Source organism: Phocoena phocoena, chromosome 5 (genome assembly GCF_963924675.1).
Source record: "Phocoena phocoena chromosome 5, mPhoPho1.1, whole genome shotgun sequence".
NCBI classification, from domain to species: domain Eukaryota; kingdom Metazoa; phylum Chordata; class Mammalia; order Artiodactyla; family Phocoenidae; genus Phocoena; species Phocoena phocoena.
In genome coordinates, this window is record NC_089223.1 from 17526886 (window position 1) to 17547973 (window position 21088).

Here is a 21088-nt window from a genome sequence, read left to right on the forward strand (position 1 = left end):
ATTATTTTTTGTTATTGTTGTTAATAAGCACAGAAAAGTTCCATACTAAAGTGATGTGACAGAATTTTTGATGTGATTTATAGTACTTACATATTCGAGCCTATTATTTCAACTGGAGAAAATTTCTCTGGTCAGAATAGTTCTCACAGGCTAAAGAACTAGAATTTCAAATCTAAGAGTATGTATTATTTTCAAATTTTAATTCAGAAGAACATCTCTAGCATTAAGTGTTAGTTTTATCTTATGTCATTTTTTCTCAAATGTTTCTTCTGAAGTAGCCCTAATGTCAGAGGTACATGGTTGCAAAATCTTGGGAGAAATCCTTCAAACCATAAATGCTTGAAATTTTATTGAAGTCTCCTCTGGATTAGAACCTTGTGTTCTACTTTGTACTGTATCCATATTGTTTTCATATAAAATTAATATTTTTAATTACTTAGGTTTATCAGGTTTCCATTGCTCTATAACACACCACTCCAAACTTAGTGGTATAAAAAAACAACAATTGCTTTATTATTCTCACTCATAATCCTGGCACTTGCCTTGGTCCTGCTAGGCATGCCTCTCTTGGTGTCTGTTGGGCAGTTGCAGACAGTCACTGACCAGAGATGGTTCAAAGGCTGCTCCCTCACCTATCTGGTGTCTGGGCTGGGAGACTCAAACTACTGAGGCTCCTTATGCATCTCTGTTTATTTCCATGTGGCCTCTCAACATGGCAGGTTTGGGTAGCCAGACTTCTTACATGGCAGCTCAATTCTCTCGAGGCATGTGCTGCTAGCATGCCAGATGAAAGCTGAATTCCCTTTTATGACTTAGCCTTACAAGCCACATATTGAAACTTCTACTGTTCTCTGTGAGTCGGGGCAGTCACAGAGTCCTGTCCACGTTCAAGGAGAGGGATGTAGATTCCACCTCTTAAAGGGAGAGAGGCAAGCTTCTGAAAGAGCATATCAGATAAAAATATTATTGAGGCCAGTTTTGGAAAACAAGGTTTCCTAATTGTCTTAGTTAATAAGTGAAACGTGGTTGTACTGAAGACATCATTTTCAGAGAGCTGGGCTAAATCCAAAAGAGGTAACATCACATATCCAGGCAAATTTTCTTTCCTATAGTCTCTTGTCATAATATTTTTACACTCCAGACTTAAATTTTCAAATCTTTGAGTAAAATTGTTGCTCCAGAAAAATTTCATAATTTTCTTGAGGTTTCTGTTACTGCTGGAGATATCACTGTTTGAAAGACATGACCTTACAGAATTTGAATAAATTAATATCTTGTTTGCCAAAAGAATGACAACTAGTAGCTTGTTCACTCAAATGGATGCTGCTAATGCGACATTTCTCTTCCTTGGTTATGCAGGCAGAAATTAGAGCTGAAGACAACAGAAGCAGGCCCAAGACTGATGCCTGGGAAGCAGGTTGCTGCCATCATTAAAGCAATTGATTCGAAATACACGGCCATTCCCATTGTGGGCCAGGTCTTTGAGAGCGAGTGCAAAGGATGCCCTTCTGTAAGTGTGAACAACTGCGTTGTGTGGCCAAATCATGGAATAATCATGGCTTAAAGTTCTGTTTTCCTTTTGTCTCCAGTGGAAGCTTCAGTTAATTTGTAAAGAAAGTTTACAAAGAACTACCAGCCACCACTGAGTTATAATGGCAGTAGCCTAATAATATTCACCCAAGGTGATGCATAATACAACAATAATTAACCAATGATTACCATCCACTCATTTCAAATAAAAAATGTTATGACTTAAGGAGAGCTTCCTCAGAGCAGCACTTAGAATGCAGTGGGGATAAGGACCTCATGAAGTTAAGGGGAAGCATGGCATCAAGAGCACAGACAGGGGTCTGAATCCTGAAAGTTCCGCCATTTGGTAGTAATATGTCCACAGGTGAAACGGTTTACTGACCTCAGTGTTCTGAGAATTGCTGTGAGGACTAAAAAAGGATACCAAACTCTTTGCCTAAATTGGGAACACTGATTTACCATGCCCCAACCTCCCTTACAGTTACAGCCAGAAATGAGATAGCACATCCCCAAGGCAAAGTGTAGATCATCTCGTAACATTTGTAATCCAGCAAAGAGAAATTTCATTTATTGCATGAATCATTTGTGATGTATGGCCACAGATATGACTCTGGGTTCCAGCATTTCCTAATACTTCACGTCTTGTCAGGAGAGCAAACCCTTGGCTTCAGGCTCTGTTTGTATCTACCAGAAGATGCTCTACCCTTGGCTATTATTAGTGTTGAGAAAAGTAGACACATCAAGGACTAATACCATAATTTGCTTAAAGTGTGAGGCACTAATTCCTTGCTAGTTTCTCAAATATACCAAAATTGAATTAAGGGAAAAACAAAATAAGACAAAAAAAGTAATTGTTCTCACACTTGGTTTTTTCTTTTGTTTCTCTTCCATAAATCATCTCATGTTCTGGTGTAATTTTCTAATGTCATATGAGATGAAAATTATTTAGAAAGTTGACTAATGAAACTAATCATCTTTTCTTATGCTGTTAATTTCTCCCCCTACAGTTTTCCGACATTATGAGCCATCTAAGATTTTTCTTAACTATTTCTTCATTATTATGGGAAAGGTTTATGTCTTTGAGGAATTTGTTTTCCAACTTCAGTATAATGTCACCAGTGCAACCCTTTAAAGAAAAAAAAAAAATCTGACTTCACATTGATATGCTTTCTGCCCTCAGAAATGACCCAGTAAATCTTTAGCTAAGTACAACTGGAATTTTGTTTTGGAATATTCTCTTAAGATTAGGTAACCAAAAGGGACTTGAAAAAAGAGCAAAATATATATATGTTGCTTATTGGAAGGAATGAGTAATTTAAAAACTGGCAGCATGGACATTATTCAGAGTTAGAGGTCACTGATGAGATTTAATACATTCTTTTACAACTGGGGAAAAGTGGTAAACTATGAAAAATAAGTTTTTAGCTTATTTCTAAGCCAAAGGATGTCATTAATTAGAACTATTTACTATTTTTAAAACCACAGTAGCATAATGATGGTGTATGTGAGAATTACCTTTATCTAAATAATACTCTACTTAACACGGATATATGAAATGAACAGTTCCGACCCCAGCAATATGTTTTACTATTGTTTGCAAACTATTTACTATTGTTTGCATCTCATTCAGCAGTAAAATAAAGAGAATAGGGAGCTCAAATTATTACAGAAACTGGTTTTCAGTAAGGTTCCACTGCATAAGGAACCTGATACAATTCTTCAGCAGTTCTGATTTTTTCCCCTCCAGAATATCCTGTTGTTAATGAAATTTTGGCATTGTTTCACTCTGGTAGTCAAAGTCTGGCCTCAGATAGAATTCCCTTGTTTTAACCATGGAATGACCCATATGCCCAGAAGCTTGAGGTCCTTTGAGCTAAGTGCTAATAGACAAAGACAGTCCTCCTACAGGGGAATTGTACACAGAGTCAGCAGGCCTCTGTGTCAGCCTCTGAGAGCCACAGGAGTGTGGTATGGACAGGGGGCGATCAGATATATTGAGGTAAGACACAAAAAGCTTCTATGGCTTGTCAGATACAAAGGAAAGTTTATGTCTGGAAAGAACATCCTTTGTAAGTGTGGATGTTCAGAATTATGAATGTGGTATGGGCCTGTGGCCATGTTTTGCAGCTCTCGGAGCACTGGCAGTCCATCAGAAAACACCTGCAGCCTGACAACCTCTCCAAGGCTGAGGCTGTCAGAAGCTTCCTGACCTTTATTAAGCACCTCAGGACTGCAAAGAAAGAAGAGATCCTCCAAATCCTAAAGGCTGAAAACAAGGAAGTACTGTAAGTGCCCTGAACATTGTGTGGGATTGTCTGTGGGAAAGCATTACTGGGTTATTGTTTATTAAGCAAGTAAGATCTCTTTTTAACCAACTGCCTCACCTTCCAATCAATTGTTTTGTTGTTTTGTGTTTTCATTGAACAGTTATACCTCAGTGTAGTAATGCAGTGGTTAATTGACCAGACATGCAATAACAAGTTTTCAGTAGTGACTCAGAGTGAACATTGTTTTTTGAGTATTCATGAGTTTACATCAGGTCTGGATTGGTACATAGATGGGGGGGCAGGGCTTCATTGTGACACCACGGTGCATGTGCTGCCTCACTGTTGTGAAATTGTGTTCCCTAGCTATTCATTTACACTCGAAAAGATTTCAGAGTTGATTATAAAAACAAAAAACGAATATGATTTTTTCAGTTGAAAATGTGCTTTCATTTTTATGTGATCATCCCCATTGCAGCCGTGTTTTAAAAAGAAAATTGAGTACTGAGGTACACAGCCAAAAGAATCCAGAGAAAAGAAATATGTACATTATTTGAATATTTGATGAGAGAATGCTTTATTTGACATGCACCGTAAAGAGAGTTGACTTAATTACCAAATTTACTTTGTAAATACAAATACACTTTCTAAGTAAAAGTGTTTTGGTCTTGTAATGTAAAATTTGTCTGTAACTACAAATTCAACCATATGACACTAATTATCCTAACTGATGATATACAACATGGCTCAATTAATTTGACAAACAGTGGAAACTAGCCATTAAGATAATAAAAAGTAGAAAGTGGCCAAGTTACACACGCGCATGTACACACACACACATACACACACACACAGAGCAGCAGTAGTCACTGAGTTCAAGGGACTCAATTACCCAAGAGTAAGAGAATTTAGTTTTTTTTCTGAGAAGTCTGTTTATTCTAGATTGTATTTGTTATTTACTCATCTTGAGGATATTAAAAAAATTGATATGAATTCCATATGACAAACCAGAATTTAGTTGGATACTATCTTCAAAAATAAATATCTAAACCAGAAGTTAAGTATATGCAAAATCATAAATTCTTAGACTCTGTTTTAATCATAGAACTTAGGAAAAATATATTTTAGAGTGACTTATCTTTTTATCAAAAACAAAAATATGACAAGAATAGTGCAAAAATTAGCTATTTAGAACAGAGATTACACTAAGCCTTAGCCTATTTGTATCCTAAAAATTTTAAGGTGGCAATAATTTGTATAATGTAGTTTCTAAATCAGGTTATTTACGCAATATTGTACCATATCATAGGTAACACGCACATAACGTAGTACGGTAGAAAAGATACTAGGATGCACTAATATCAGAAGACCTAGTTTTAAATTCTGACTTCCAACAGCATACAACCTTGAAGTAGGTCATTTACATTTAGCTTCCCTGAGCCTCACTTTCAACATCTGTAAAATACAGAGAATAGTTCCTTCTATTTATTGTAGGATAGTGAAAGTCAGTGTGGTGGAATGTAACATCTCCCGAAGTTTTTATTATGTGTATCTTATAACTTATAGAATATTAACAAGTATGCCAAGAGGAAAGGCTTCTGTGAGCAACTGAGTTTGAAAAACACTGGGAGAAACCAAGTTAAACAGTTCTCTGCTACAGAAATATCCAGCATCTTTAATCTGATAATATTATGTATAAGTTTCCTTAAACATATTCCAAACTTACACGACTTTGAAAATCCCTTTTCTTAAAGCATTTGGTAGGACTAGTATTGCATGAAAAACACTTTAGGAAACACTGTAATTAAAGACCGTGTACTCCAGTCAGAAAAACCTGAGTTCCAATCCTAGCTATATGTTTACCAGCTATGGGACCTTGAACAAATGACTGGATATCTCTGTTTCTTTATATATAAGGGAGAATATTAGTATTAAACTGACAGAGATGTTCAGTGAGGTGATGGTATTAATACCAGCATATATTTATTGAATGTTTACAATGTGCCAAGCACTATTCTAAGTGTTTTACATAGATCATGTAATTTAATCCTCTCAACAATCCTAAAATAACTACTGTTTTTAGCCCCATGTTACGGATGAAGAATTTAAAGCAAAAAGAGGTTGCACACCTAAAATTTCTAGTGCAATAATAGACACTTAATAAGTATTACCTCTCTCTCAGTTTGCTTCATTCACTAGGCTTTTTGTTAGGATCAAAATGGTATAGTGCAAGAATATCTTTTTTAAAAAGTATAACATATTAAATACATGTATGGTATGTTATGTGAATGTGGAATAAAATATATATCAATACATACCTAATATGTTCATTAGTATGGCAACTAGTTTCAGAAATTTTACCATCCCAAGACTCGGCCAACAAAAGATTCTTGATGAGTAGAATATGTAACTAGCACTTTCCTGCAGGAGTTTTGCTCTGCTCACAACTAACCATTGTGGTTGAACTTGAACTATACCATGGTGCTTTTTATTTTTTAAAAAATGAGCAAAAACATCTCTCTTGGATATAAATGAAAGTTTAAAGAATGTCCCACCTTTCCATTAAATAATACTGCCCTAGTTAAGTTAAGTATTTGAGAAATGTATATATTTTCAAAGCTAATTAGAGAAATAATTGATTTGGGGGACCATAGCTTTTATATATGACCCATACAGAAAAGTTTGAACCTAATTTATAATATTATTTATATGATTTTATTTATAAATCTCCAAATTATATTTGGCTTAGGCTAATACAGTAAAATTAATTTGTATATTCTGATTATACATTGAGGAGAAAGAAGGGAGTTAAGGGAGAGATTTCAAATAAAAGGGGGAAGGATCTTTGGTGAAAGTCATTCATTTTTCTTTTGTTTAAATACAAAATTTTTCACTTCTTTAGGAAATGTAAACCAATGGGGTCTATGAATGGTAGCGATTCAAAATAATTTCTTAAGCACCCTAAACATTGATATCCATGACCATGCCTTTTTTGTAGACCCCAGCTGGTGGATGCTGTCACCTCTGCTCAGACCCCAGACTCATTAGATGCCATTTTGGACTTTTTGGATTTCAAAAGTGACAGTAGCATTATCCTCCAGGAGAGGTTTCTCTATGCCTGTGGATTTGCCTCCCATCCTGATGAAGAACTCCTGAGAGCCCTCGTTGTAAGTCAAATGGAAACTGCAAAAATAAAGGCTCTGGGCTGCTCTTAGGAATCTAGGCAGTAATTAAATTTGCTAGCATCAGAATACAGGCTGAAATACAGCCTTCTGATTATTCATATTCAAATTCCTTTGGACTATTTTCTTTCTGTTAATCATTAACTGTACAGTAGATTATTTCGCATAGTGTCTTCTTTGTAATTCCTCTAAATAACTTAAACTATACTTTATGGAAATTTAAAGATTGTGTTCACCTATCATGTAATGTAACATAGGACAAAATTTCAGAGGGGAGAAGTCTTGATTATGCTTCAAAATTTGATTTTAAAAGATGTATTTTGACTTCAAAAATCTTCATGGTATTTGATGTACAGTACATTGTATAATGTATAATCTTATACATGTTATATACATATATATATAAGATAAAATTCTTCTGATATTAAAAATTATATTGGAAGCAAAAGCTAGAGTTCTCTTGGATCCAAGGTTTAAAATCAAAAGGTGTACTTATTCACTTATGATTTAGGGGAATAGTTCATAATCTTTTTAGAAAATGGGTTTGTTTGAAAAATCTGATACCCATACATAAAATTACCCATACATAAAATTTTACAGACCATTTTTTGGATTCACTGACCCAATGAGCCCAGTCCATAAACCTCTCAGGACTTCACAGACCCACGTTAAAAATACCTGAAAGAACTCTAAGACTTTTCAACCCAAAGCTAGATAGTGAATTTGTAAGTGTCCCCAAAGCAAAATTCAGAGTTTGCAACCTAGGAACATAAAAACAATTTCCTCAGACTTTGGCTACTTTGTTTCTTTACTTAAAATATCCCTTGGAAGTGTCTAAATGTTTTGGTAACCTATTTTATCCTTGTTTGGCTAATAGAGTAGGTTCAAAGGTTCCTTTGGGAGCAATGACATCAGAGAATCCGTTATGATCATCATTGGGGCCCTTGTCAGGAAGCTGTGTCAGAATGAAGGCTGCAAACTCAAAGTAAGTGCAAATCCAATCTCATTTACCGTATCTATAGTTCCGGACCAATCTATTTAACATTTACCGTGCTGCCCACCATTGGGGCAGAAATCAAATTTGTATGGTTTTTATGACATCAAAGGACTATGACTTCTTATATTTTTCAATTTCCATAATTATTTGAGTTGGCTGGTTTACTTCAGCAATCATATATCAAATATCTTGGCTAAACACAAAACTCACATATAAAAACATCCATTCAGTAGTATTTAATGAGTGTTTACTCTGTGCTAGGCATTATGCTAATGCCTTAATATAAAGATACATAAAACATTCTACCATCCTCAAAGAACTCCTAGTCTGTTTATCAAATGTAAACAGATAAATAATAGTATTGAAATATAAAAAGAGTGCTCTGGGGCTTCCCTGGTGGTGCAGTGGTTAAGAATCTGCCTGCCGATGCAGGGGACATGGGTTCGAGCCCTGGTCTGGGAAGATCCCACATGCCCCAGAGCAACTAGGCCCACGCGCCACAACTACTGAGCCTGCGCTCTAGAGCCCGCAGGCCACAACTACTGAGGTCCACGTGCCTAGAGCCTGTGCTCCGCAACAAGAGAAGCCACCGCAATGAGAAGCACCGCCATGAAGAGTAACCCCCACTAGCCGCAGCTAGAGAAAGCCTACACGCAGCAACAAACACCCAACACAGACAAAAATAAAAAAAAAAAAAAAAAAAAAGAGTGCTCTGCAAATACTACAGAAGATGCACCAAACTATTCTGCTTGGGAGTGCTGGGGAAGCTGTCACCAAAATGATAATATCAAAGAGCTTAGCCTAGAAGAGGTTTTTAGGTGAAGAGATAGTTTTGTGGAATAGAGGACATTCTAGGATAGATACAATAATGTATAAAAAAGCCCAAACTCAAAATGAGCCTTGTATGCTTGAGAACAGTGAGAAATTCTGTGGGGCTAGAGCAAAAAATATGTATGTTTGTGGGGCAGATAGGTGGGAGTGCTGATGAAGGAAAGAAGGGAAGAGAGAAGAGAGGTAGGCTGGATCTCTATTAATGGCAAGCTAAGGAGTCTCGACTTCATTCTGTAGAGAAAAGGGAGAATAATGTGGTTTTTAGGTGGTGAATGACACGCTGATTTTTTTAACCTAGGAAGAAGCAAAATGGTATATAGACTGGGTGTCAGCTGCATTAGGGCCAGTACGATCTGATCAGAAATGTTTACAACAACCTGGGCACGAATTAATGAAGGTCTGAATTAACGTAGGTGCTGTACAGTGAGAGAAGGAGACAGATTCAAGAGCCCTTTAGGAGATAGAATCGATAGTATTTAGTGACTGATGGGATGTGGGGAATGAGAAAGAGGTGAGAATCCAGGTGACTGTTAAGCTTCCAGGTTAGGATACTAGATGTATGGTGATGTGAACCACTTAAGCAAAATTTATTATAGAACCTGGTTTGGGGGTGGGAGGAGGGTAGAGCTATTAATTTGGCTATGTTTGAATCCTTTGGGACACCAGGTTGAGTTGTCCAATAGGCAGATGGCCACATCCATCCGTAGCTCAGAAAGGGAGTTAGGACCAGGAATAGAGAGTGACTGAAACCTTAGGAGACAATGGGATTACCCAAGGGAGGCATATAGGGTGAGAAGGAAACAAAACAAAGGATTACATTTAAAGTTCTTCTGATAATGGGACAGCCTAGTTATCACATCTTTAAAGTTACCTTGTGAGTATAGCTGTAAACTATCCATCACTGTCATTCAGTTTTGTTAATGTTTTTGAGCAGCTTTTAAAAAAATGCATCTTTGAAGATAATGAGACTTGGCTACCAAATGGACCGTAGCAAATGTTCAAATTTTCTTTTCAACTTTCTGCTGTGGAATACTCATCTATCTTTTGCCCATATCAAAGACATCTGGATAGAAAGAAAACGATGTATTCTAAATACACATTTAAGGCATCTGCTGGGCACACAATCCACAATACCTTACTGTGCAAAAGGTACCTGCGAAGCTATCGAGTGCTATAGCTGTTCAGCATTTACTGACATGAAAGCAACTGCCCTATGACAGTCTAAATGGCAGCTACACAGGTCACAATGAGTACTAAACCTCTATTTCTTTTTTCTATTTGTTTTTCCTTACATTTTGATCTCCCTGTATCCTAATTTCCTTTTTCACCAAATTTATATTTGAAAAAATTCAAACCTATGGACAAGTTGTAAGAATAGCACAATTCCATTAATATTTGTATACCTGCTTCATCTAGATTTGCCAGTTGTTAACGTATTATCATATTTGCATTACCTCATTCTGTTTTATTTCATTTTAGATTATCTTGGTTGAACCCTTTGAGAGTAAGTTGCGTGCATCTGACATTTTGCCCCTAAAGACTTTTACTTCTTATTATTCGAGTGCCATTGCATCTAGGCTCTTATAATGGACAAAATACATATATTTACATTTATTAAATTACGAGTTCATACTGCTACCTCCAGTTCTACAGGGTTCTTCCTCTCCTTCCGTCATTCTGTAATTATACCTTCCTTCTCCCACAGTGAGAACCCTGGTTCTCAAGAACATTAATATCCTGATTCATTTGCTCAATCCTAAAACATGTACAAAATAATTTTGGAATTGTTACACCAACGTCATTACAAAAACCAAACTGACTTAAATAATGTTCAAGACTTCATCACAGTCTTTTTGACCTTAGAATATATTTCACTAAAGGTATACAGTCAGAGGACTATGTTCAAACATTGTTTAGATTAATTCTTTTTTATTCTCTTCTGTTTAGTTATGTTATTACTCTGATACACATTCATGTTCATTTGTTTCTGTTTGAAATCAATTTTAGCCACCTTTCATCCTTGTTGACTTCATTTTATTTCTTGAACATATGGAATGGTAACATGATTCAAAAGTCAAGACTTTATTTTAAAAGTGTTCTCAAAGAGGTCTCATTCCCTTTCCTACCCTTCCACCCATTCTCACCTACCTTTTCTATGTAAGCGGTATCATTAGTTTTAGGTTCTCCTTTCTGTTTCTTTTTGCAACAGCAAGCAGATGTACACACACATTTTATTTCTTTTTTCTTGCACAAAATATAGCCTTCTATATACACTGTCTTGCATCTTCTTTTTTCCACTTAACAACATACCTTGGAAATCACCCCATACTGGTTCACAGAGATCTTCCTCCTTCCTTTTACAACTGCCTAGTACTCTATTGTGTGTTAAACTGAGACAGAACAGTTTATTCTCCCATGTATGGTCATTAGGTGGTTTTCACTATTTTTACTATTACAAATAATGCTTAAATGAATAATCTTAGGCACACTTTCTCTTAATTTTGGAGATACAGCTTCAGGGCCAGGGTATTGGATCAAAATGCAGATTTGTTAGCTTTTGCCAAATTATCTTCCATGGGAATTGTAGCATTTTATGCTTCCACCTGAATGCCTGTTTCCCTGTAGGCTCAATAACAACGTATGTTATCAAACTTTTGTATTTTTAAAGATCAATCTGGTAGTTGAGAAATGGTATTTCTTTAATCACATTTGAAATTTAGCATCTTCATTCTCTTTGGGGGCCTTTTATATCTTCCCTACCCCCCATCTCTCCCATGGTGTGTGTGTGTGTGTGTGTGTGTGTGCGCACGTGTGTGTGTACCTGCAGCCTGGTTTCAGAGTTCATAAATCCTATAGATGAATTAGATCTTAGGAACCTTTACTTTACGGATGATTACTGAAGCCCCTAAAACATACGTAGCAGCAAAGGTAAAATAAGAACCTATTTCTAATTTGCTTTTCCATTAAACTGTTAACTTGCTAGTTCATAGTTTCTAGGCCAGAAAACTAAAAGGCCTTTTCTGATTAAAGAATATGTTTGAAAAGTACCTAGCAAAGTACATGCTACATAAAAGGCATTCAAGGAATGTTTTTTGAACAGTATGTCAGCATTAATCAAATTTGGAATCAAGTGGGAACAAGCACTTTTTAAACATTTAGAACAAGACCTTACAGTTGAGTGCTAAGTGCTTTCACCGAAGTTGTTACTAAGGAAAAGGTGTGTGCCACTATTTAGGCACCATCTAACCATTATTTTAGAATTTCAGTGAATGGGCAGTTTTAGGAATAATCGATCACAAGGGAATTTTAAAAATGACTTTATGCATTCAGAATGTGTTTAAAAGTAAATATGCCCATTATTAATTATACTCATTGCTTCTTAATATGTTAATGTATGTATTTTTTTAAAAAAACAACACCACCTTTATCAAACTTTACTTGTTCATTTTCATTGTGTGCCTCAGTCAGGCAACCAGTGTAAACCTTTCTAAAACCTTAGGCTGTTATCCTGGACACAAGAGTGAAGCTGATCTTACCCAAGCTTTGTTTAATATATGGTTATGCATATGTCTGATGTAGAATGTGATTTTTTAGGGAGTGGTAGAAGCCAAGAAGTTAATCTTGGGAGGACTTGAAAAAGCAGAAAAAAAGGAGGACAAAATGATGTACCTGCTGGCTCTGAAGAATGCCCGGCTTCCGGAAGGCATCCCACTCCTTCTGAAGTATGCGGAGACAGGAGAGGGGCCTATCAGCCACCTCGCCACCACCACTCTCCAGAGATATGATGCCCCTTTCATAACTGATGAGGTAAATTCTCCAAGAATGTTTGCAACATTCACAAAAGGAAAAAAGCATGCCTAATCACAAGTCAGATGCAAACTTCTCTGAAGTCACCCTATTTTTTTTTTTCCAAACTAACAATCTCTCTTTCCTGTTAGAAATAACTCTTAAATTGGATTCAAGGCTATTCTGAAGCAGCCTCACAATTTTGAATAGATAATGTCCTATATCCTGAAGCATAAATATTGAAGCACATTCTCTTGTTTTATCACCAAAGGTAATAGATAATGCTAAGATATAGGAAGTCAAGAGTGTGAAAGGAAGATAAAGCAAGGGGAGCTAAATCTAAAGCTAAAAGATGAGAAACGGTCAGGCAGAAGAAAGGATATGTGTGTTGGATAGAATATGAGAAAGAAGTGGGAGTCTTTCAAGCAGGGGAAGCATATGGGTGAAGACCCACAAATGGGAAAGAGGGTGGAATATTCCAGGAAAAGAAATAAGTCCAGAATGACTGGTACATGAAAAGTTAGGGGAAACGTCTCTGCAATATGGTTATGCAGCCTGTACTTGAATGTTTCTGGTGACTAGAAGTTCAATATTTCACAAGACTTCTTCATTATTGAACAACTCACACTGTCCGATTTTTTTGCTCATATCAAGGTGATATCTTCCTTCCTGTGACTAACACTTATTTGTCTTAGTTTGGCTTCCCCTCCGGCAGGAGAATTCTACAAGTATTCGAATAGAGGCAAAGTCCTCTCTCCTCTTGGGTACCAATGCCAGTTCCTTCAGCAATTCCCTGTTAAATATGATTTCAAAATATCTTCCCCAGGATGAATTCTTGTTGTCAAGTGGTCTTCTTAAAATTAATATCAAAATTCAATAAAATACTCCAAATGATAATAAAAAAAAGAAACAAATTCTTTTCTGAAATATCTTTACTTCCACAAGTTTTAAGATGCTCTTAAATTTTTTGACACTGGAATAACCTGGCTTAGGTACTACCATGTTGGTTCCTACAGCTGCATTTTCAGGAAGCCATCCGAACTATACTTTTTTTTAGAGCAGAGAATGTTTATAAAGTGTAAGATAAACTGCCTGCTGAGAATGATGTTCCCGGTTTGCAACTATGTTTTGTGTCAAAGTTGATAAGCTGTAAAGTGTGGTAATTAGGGTCATGAGTTTTTGAGATAGACAGACCAACATATGAATTCTGGCTCTGTCCCTTCCTAGTTGTTTTTGCTTAGCTGATTCTTAATTCCTATATACCTGACAACAAGGTAACATTTGTGGGAGATAGAAAAAGACAGAGGAAAGTAGAACTGAAAGAAATATTTATAAATGCCTAGTACAGAACCCCAAGCACTGCATATTGTTAGGCAATGCTAGTGACCAATGAAATTATTTGTTGCCGCAGAATGTAATTATTTTGGCAAATTTTCTTTTGTGTTAATGTTTTGTTGAAAGAAGAAAATCCTCTAATATGACTTATGGACTTTAGGTGATAATGATGTATCAATATAGATTCATCAAATGTAACAAATGTACCACTGAGATGCAGGATGTTATACAGGAGAAGGTTGTATGTTGGGGGGAGAGGGGAGGCATGTGGAGCACGAGGTATTTAGGAATTCTATACTTTAAGCTTAATTTTGCTGTGAACCTAAAATTGCTCTAAAAAATAAAAGGTCTATTAATTAAAAAGAAGAAGGGAAAATTCTGAGGTACCTCATTGTAAGGAAATGTAAGTTCATATAGCCATCTCTCTCCAGAGCCCCTTTGCCATGTGGCAGTAGTGTCTTTGAAAATTCTGTGGTTGTTAGGGAATACCATGATATGCTGCAATAACAAACAAGACTCAAAAATCTCGGCTTCTCATCCACTCTATGGCTAAAGTAGGTAAAAGAAAACGTGGTCCTGAGCTCACTACCGTAGTAGAAGAGAGAGAGGGATAAGATACACCAGCTCTTAACTGCGTTGGCCCAGAAGTTACCCACAGTGGTTCCGTTCATGGTCCATTAGCCAGAACTATGACCCCAACATAATTGCAAAAGAATATGGGAAATATTGGAACACATGTCTATTTTATGAGCGTTAACTCTTCCTGCCCGATATCAATTTAAAAAATCTAGATGAGCACTAACTAAGCTTGAACATCTTACGAACAGGTGAAGAAGACTATGAACAGGATATACCACCAGAATCATAAAGTTCACGAAAAGACTGTGCGCACTACTGCAGCTGCCATCATTTTAAATAACAATCCATCCTACATGGAAGTAAAAAACATCCTCCTCTCTATTGGGGAGCTTCCCAAAGAAATGAATAAATACATGCTCTCCATTGTCCAAGACATCCTACGTTTTGAAATGCCTGCAAGGTATGAAGCAGTGCCCCGTCTCTGCTTATCCAAGCTTATCTGTATATTGATGTGGTACATGTGTAGCTAATAATAATGGTGTGGTCTTTATGCTGGGTTATGTTGCATAAAACCAGAGAGTTTGCCAAAACTATTTGGAGGGCCAGATTAAACAACTTCACTTTGGCACTGTGATTTGGAACTCTGGGTATGATTTTTTTACTCTAGGTCTCCCGTTAGGTCTGGTAACATCATATTGCCAAATGTTAGCAATGTTTTAAAATCCAACTGTATTTTCAGTAGGACTATTTCTATAACTAGCATCATAAAATGAGGTAGGTTCCCACCAAATGGTCTTTCATCTTAACTTTCCAAATGTTAGGAATCTTTGAAGCCTCGTTTATCACAGGTTAAATGAATTTACCATTTGAGTTTAAAACCTTAGACAAGACCCATGTTTTAGGACTATTCAAAGTACGAAGAATGGAATCAGCAGACTTCATTGCTCTCAGTTACTCATTGGAATCATCTTCCTTCCAGTTCCCAAGTCTCTTCTCCCAATTCACTGCTGTCCCTTTTCCTCACTGAAATCAGAGGGCCAGGGAAGGAATCTCCATTTCCCCTGAGTTACATGCCGAGCACTGCCTTCAGGAAGGATCATGTTTGAGTGTTCCCAGTTGAAAAGGGAAACAGACATGGGGGGGGAGGGTGGGAAATAGGTAAGGAGAAAGGAAATGGAAAAAAAGGCAGTAAAGATCGAAGGAAAGAAACAAGGAGTAAGACTGAAGGAAAAAGAAACAGGAGGAGTAAGTACAGACAAAGGAGCAGGGCAAGTAAGGAAGCAGGGGGAAGCAGATCAAAGATGCAGAAAAGAAACGAATTCTCTCTGCAGTCATGTGTACCTGGTCAAATGGATTTGATTTCTCCTTCTATAGCTTTGCTTTTGTGAGACTCTGTGGGGGAGATCCTGGGTGTATTTGCTGCCATTGTCTCGTGAACCTAGTGATTCAGGGGACAGTAAAGAGGAAGCAGCGGGGTAGAGAGCAGCCTGGGAAACATGAGGAAGCCATCACGAACAGGGCAGGTCAGATTCTCAAAACTGAAAGCATCAGAGTTGGAAGGGACTTGAGAGGCCCCCTCACTTGCTATCTCTCTCCAGTGAGGGGGTCTAGTCTCCTGGCAGGTGGTGTCCAGACTTTGCTTGCACCTCTCCAGTGGTGGGAGGTTCACCACCTCTGAGGGAACTTGTGTCATCACTTAGAGACTCTCTCCATTACTGCTTTGCATAACTGAAATCTTCTATTGGCCCAGATTTTATTCCTGAAGCAAAGTGGAAGAGATCTAATCATTCAGCCCCATGCAGGCCCTTTGAATATTTGAGGACTACTCTTCATCTTTCCTTTTTCAGGCTAAAATCTTATAATCTAGTGATACTGGGGGAAAAACCTATAAGATAACCATTCTTCCTCTCAGTGATGTTCTACCTCAGAACTAGGTCCAGATTTCTTTGATTGATTATTTGATTTCGCTTTTGCTGAGTTGTTATAATTTTATTATTACTGATATGATTAGTGTTAAGTAGCCAGGAATGGAAATACCTCAACACTAATTAGTTAAGTAGATAAAATAGAGGTATGGGGTCAGGTTTAAGACTTACTTTAGAGGAGACTATTGGGTTTTACTGAGATGTTTCTTTAAGTGAAAACTACACAAATATAGAAGAAATTCCTGGAAATTTGCTGTTATATATCATTAGCCAGTGATAACATTAGAGGGTGTAGGAAAACATTCAAAGAAATATTGGGCAACCTCTCCAGTTTGGTACAACTTTCCTTAAAAGTATATACTATTTAACAATAGAACCACGATGATTCAAAGAACATGTGTTTTCCACTCCTGAGGTGTGTCTATCAGTCAGCTTAAGCCATCTCATAGCTGGCTGAACTCGCCTTGCTGTCATTTTGATACCAAACTGAATTTCAAATATCCGAGGAATGGAGGGGAAAGCCCTCATCCTGATGCTGGCACTCCAGCTGGCACCTCCCCAGTTTTGGAGTGGCATGAGGAAAATTTGGCCCCCTCTGTTCCACTGAGGGTTTGGGTCCTTTCCAAATCTGACTTGGGACACAGCCATTACCATGAATGTGCAGCTTTTTCCTTTTACGTGTTACAGCAAAATGGTCCGTCGAGTTCTGAAGGGAATGTTTGCTCATAATTATGACCGTTTCTCCAAGAGTGGATCCTCTTCTGCCTATACTGGCTACATAGAACGTACGTAACCCAAAAAGGGGTTCTCCCTCCCTGCTCCGTCCCCTGCTCGGTATTGCTGGAACTGTTGTTAAATTACAGGTTGTTTTTTTTTTTTTTTTTGTCCTTAGGTAGTCCCCATTCGGCATCTACTTACAGTCTTGACATTCTTTACTCTGGTTCTGGCATTCTAAGGAGAAGTAACCTGAACATCTTTCAGTACATTAGGAAAAATCCTCTTCATAGTATTCAGGTATCTCATTTTTCATTAATTTTGCTTATTAAAGTATGTAAGAGGTTAGTATGCAGTAAAATAAAATATATACTAATGATAACACTATAGAACGCATAAATTAACGGTGGAGCTATCATCATCTGCAAGAGGCTGTATGGTTTACAGTCCCAGAGAGTTTCAAACATGAACTTGAAAGCGTATGTGTTTTGAGTCACTGGACTTGCCAAACATCCATAATTTTTTCAAAGGTACACATAGTCACAAAATTGAAGTCATGCCAGTATTTCTCATGTATGTTTTAAAAACTGTTTTTATCCATAGATATATTCCTTGGAGCTCCAGATATTTAGTTATAGAATATATTTCCTTCTCTTGGTGTTTCTATGAAGAGACTGATTCCCCATAATAAAAGCTTTCATGATAGAATACGGTTCTCCAAAGAGTCAATCTATATTTTTTCAATATTGCTAAGAGAGAAAAGAATAAAGTGTAGGCATTTGACAACTGGCTGACTTCCATCCCTTTAGTTTTATCCCAAATGTGGGGACAATCTCTAAAGGCTTCCTAACTGTGAAATATACTTTCTTTATAGTTTTTATGCATATCAAACTATAGCCTTCTCAATAAGCTCATTTAAGCTTTAAAAATGATGCAATGTATATAAACTTGAGCTCTTATCAATATTGTATTACTACACCTTTGGTAGGACTCTAGTTAGGATACCATGCTTTCTGTCCTGAGGAATCACCATCTGTTTTCTGATATGCATTCTGAAATGCCAAATGCCCAGTGGCTAAGGTGCTGGGCGTGGAGGACAGAGAATCTGTAGGATTCCTGTGTGTGGCAGAGATCAGGATGTGAGGCTCCTCATAGCGTTCATCATCTTTTCTTTTACTGGAGAAAGTTTTATGTGGGAAGGTGTGAGTCACGGCTTAGGGGGCAGACTCTCGTAGGGCAGACTGTCCCAACACTTCTCCGCCTCTTTTTAGGGGCTCTACAAGATAGCCGATCCACCATGTACGACAGTTCTGCAGAGACTGAGTCTCTAGGATGACGCCATTAAATGGAAAGCTCATGGTCATTGCAGTCAGAAAGAAGGGGTTTGAGACTTACCTCTGCCATTTGAGCTTTTTTTTTGGCCTCATCTGCAAAATGGATACAATCATATGAACCTCAAAGGGTAGCTGTGAGGATTAAATCAAGAAAACGAACTCATATTCAGGCCTGGAGTTGTTTTTGTTTTGTTTTTGCCTAGCAACTGCAAATGTTTGAGTTTTTGACCCCCGGGAAAGTTCTAGTTGTCAGCTCATCATCACGTACAGAACAGGCATGGAGCTAGTGTCATGAATGCTATATCCATTTTCTCTAGGTGGTCATTGAAGCCCAAGGACTGGAGACCTTAATTGCAGCCACTCCCGATGAAGGAGAGGAGAACCTTGACTCCTATGCTGGCTTGTCAGCCCTCCTCTTTGATGTTCAGCTCAGACCTGTCACTTTTTTCAACGGATACAGTGATTTGATGGCCAAAATGCTGTCAGCAACTAGCGACCCTATGAGTGTGGTGAAAGGACTTATTCTGCTAATAGATCATTCCCAGGTAATTCATTCTGCAACTGTTTACTGAATGTACCAGGCATGCTTTAAATGTACTCCATGCTTGGAGGATACAAGACAAAGTTCCACCCACCTTGGAACTCACATTCAAAGCATTTGAACCTCTTGGTATTATTGCCCTTTCTCTTTTGCTACAGGTAAATGTGTTTTCTTTTGTCTGTATTATCTGATTAAGACATCTTTTCACTGTTGAGGCAAAAGAAGAAGTACTCAACATAATATGAGTATAATATAATGTCATTTATATCTCCATAGAACTAAAAGGTGGGGGTGGGGGGTAACTGATGTGAACAGAGACAAGAAATTATGGAGAAAGTAACCTAGGATTCAACAGAGAAGAGATGGCCTTATCTCTTCACTTGGCTTTCCTGGGCACAAGGGCTTAGATGATATTTTTTTCTGAAGGCAAGAGCTAAACTACATGGCTTCATAGTTACTGATGACATTTGTCACGACAACAATGGTAAGATCCAAATAGTGCATCATCCCTGCCAAATTCGTAGAGACACAAGCAACCACTGACACCAACCACACGTTTAATGGAGACTCTGCCCCAAATTTGCATGTTCACAGAAGCTTACAAAGGTTCACTCATTGTTAAAGAGTAGGATTACTTTCATTCACTTGACCTGCATTCTTCAGAATAGTTTTCAGTTTGCTTCACCCCTAAATCTTACATTACTGTACTAAGGTACGACAATACTATATTCTGTGTGGTAAGAGTCAGGTGACCAGGTGACTGTGAGATGGGAGTGGGCTGCCTCATGGAATTTTTTGAGAAACAGAAAAGGGTTAATCTGAATAACCTTTGAGTTTGAGTGTTTGATGCTTAAAATTTTTTTCTTTAATGGCTTGACATTTCCTGCCTTGCTAAGCATAGCAATATAAAAATGGAATATTTGCTAAAAAAGGATCTTATGGGAAATCCTTAAAGTGATCACTTGCACTCTGATTTATATTTATTAAATTAAACTTTAAAATTTACAGACTATAGGACTTGCTTGGGAAGTTTGCTTTTGTGGTTTCATAAATTCATAAGTAATAGCCTAGTTTTGACTTTTGCCTTCACTACTTACCTTCTGTGTGTTCTTGGGCAGTTACTTAATAGCTTTAAACCAGGATTTGCTACTCATAAAGTGAGGCATCTGGAACAGATGATTCACAGTTTTTATCAGCTTTGTTCTTTGCCGGATAATTTGAGGATCTTGATTTGTTGGATTCTGGTTATGAAATCATAGATTTTAAGATCTGGGAGTGACCTTAAATATCAGATTTACTAAAACCTCCACCAAAACATCATTGGTTGAAGCTAGATGCTAATTCCCTATCTTTATTATTCCTCATAACAGTTCAGGATAGCTGTATATAACAAAAGAAGCCAGTTTGGGGTAGCTTAACCAAATCGTTTGATTTTTATCATGTTACAAGTATTTGGAAGTAGGTAATCCAGGACTGATATGGAAACCCTAAGATATTGTTAGGAGCCAGACTCGTTTTCCTCAGGTCGGCCATCTTTACTTGTGATTATCAGATGGCTGCTGCACTTCCAGCACTAATTCCTCGTTCCAGGAAGGAAGAGAGAAGGGTAAGGTACAGCAGAGTCTGAGACTCTTTCTCAAGAACTGTCCTGCGAGTACTAACCATTTCTACAAAAGATAAGCATCTACAAAAAGAAGTCCTTTTTTATTGACCCAAACTGTGCCATATGGATATCTCTAGCTGCAAGAGAAGCTAGTAAATATAGTTTTTCAATGGTTGTATTGACACTCTGAACAAAACTGTGTTTCTGTTGATATGAATGAAAAGAAGGACAACCAGCAATGCGTTTCATGCCCCTTAATCCTCAAAGTCACAGAAGAAAAATTGTTCTCAAATTATATTATAATTTGACACTGCATTTTTCCATTGAAGTATTACCTCTGGAGAGATGTATTCTTAATGAAAGAATCTCTGAAGAAGGCATAAGAGTGCTGAGAAAGTAGTCCACATTTTAAGATGCAGGAATAATAACAGTTCAGTACCACCTGTACGTACTCACCTACCCAACAG

At 37.4% G+C, this 21088-nt stretch overlaps 1 protein-coding gene across 1 annotated transcript in view; it reads left to right on the forward strand.

The window, feature by feature from the left end:
* Positions 1 to 21088, forward strand: part of MTTP (microsomal triglyceride transfer protein) — a 44569-nt gene that overhangs the window by 16066 nt on the left and 7415 nt on the right. The window contains exons 7-15 of the mRNA XM_065877827.1: positions 1360 to 1510; positions 3658 to 3815; positions 6793 to 6961; positions 7854 to 7961; positions 12399 to 12611; positions 14753 to 14964; positions 17117 to 17214; positions 17322 to 17443; positions 18795 to 19022. Of these exons, the coding sequence (XP_065733899.1) occupies positions 1360 to 1510; positions 3658 to 3815; positions 6793 to 6961; positions 7854 to 7961; positions 12399 to 12611; positions 14753 to 14964; positions 17117 to 17214; positions 17322 to 17443; positions 18795 to 19022 (1459 nt within the window). The remainder of the gene's footprint in view (positions 1 to 1359; positions 1511 to 3657; positions 3816 to 6792; positions 6962 to 7853; positions 7962 to 12398; positions 12612 to 14752; positions 14965 to 17116; positions 17215 to 17321; positions 17444 to 18794; positions 19023 to 21088) is intronic.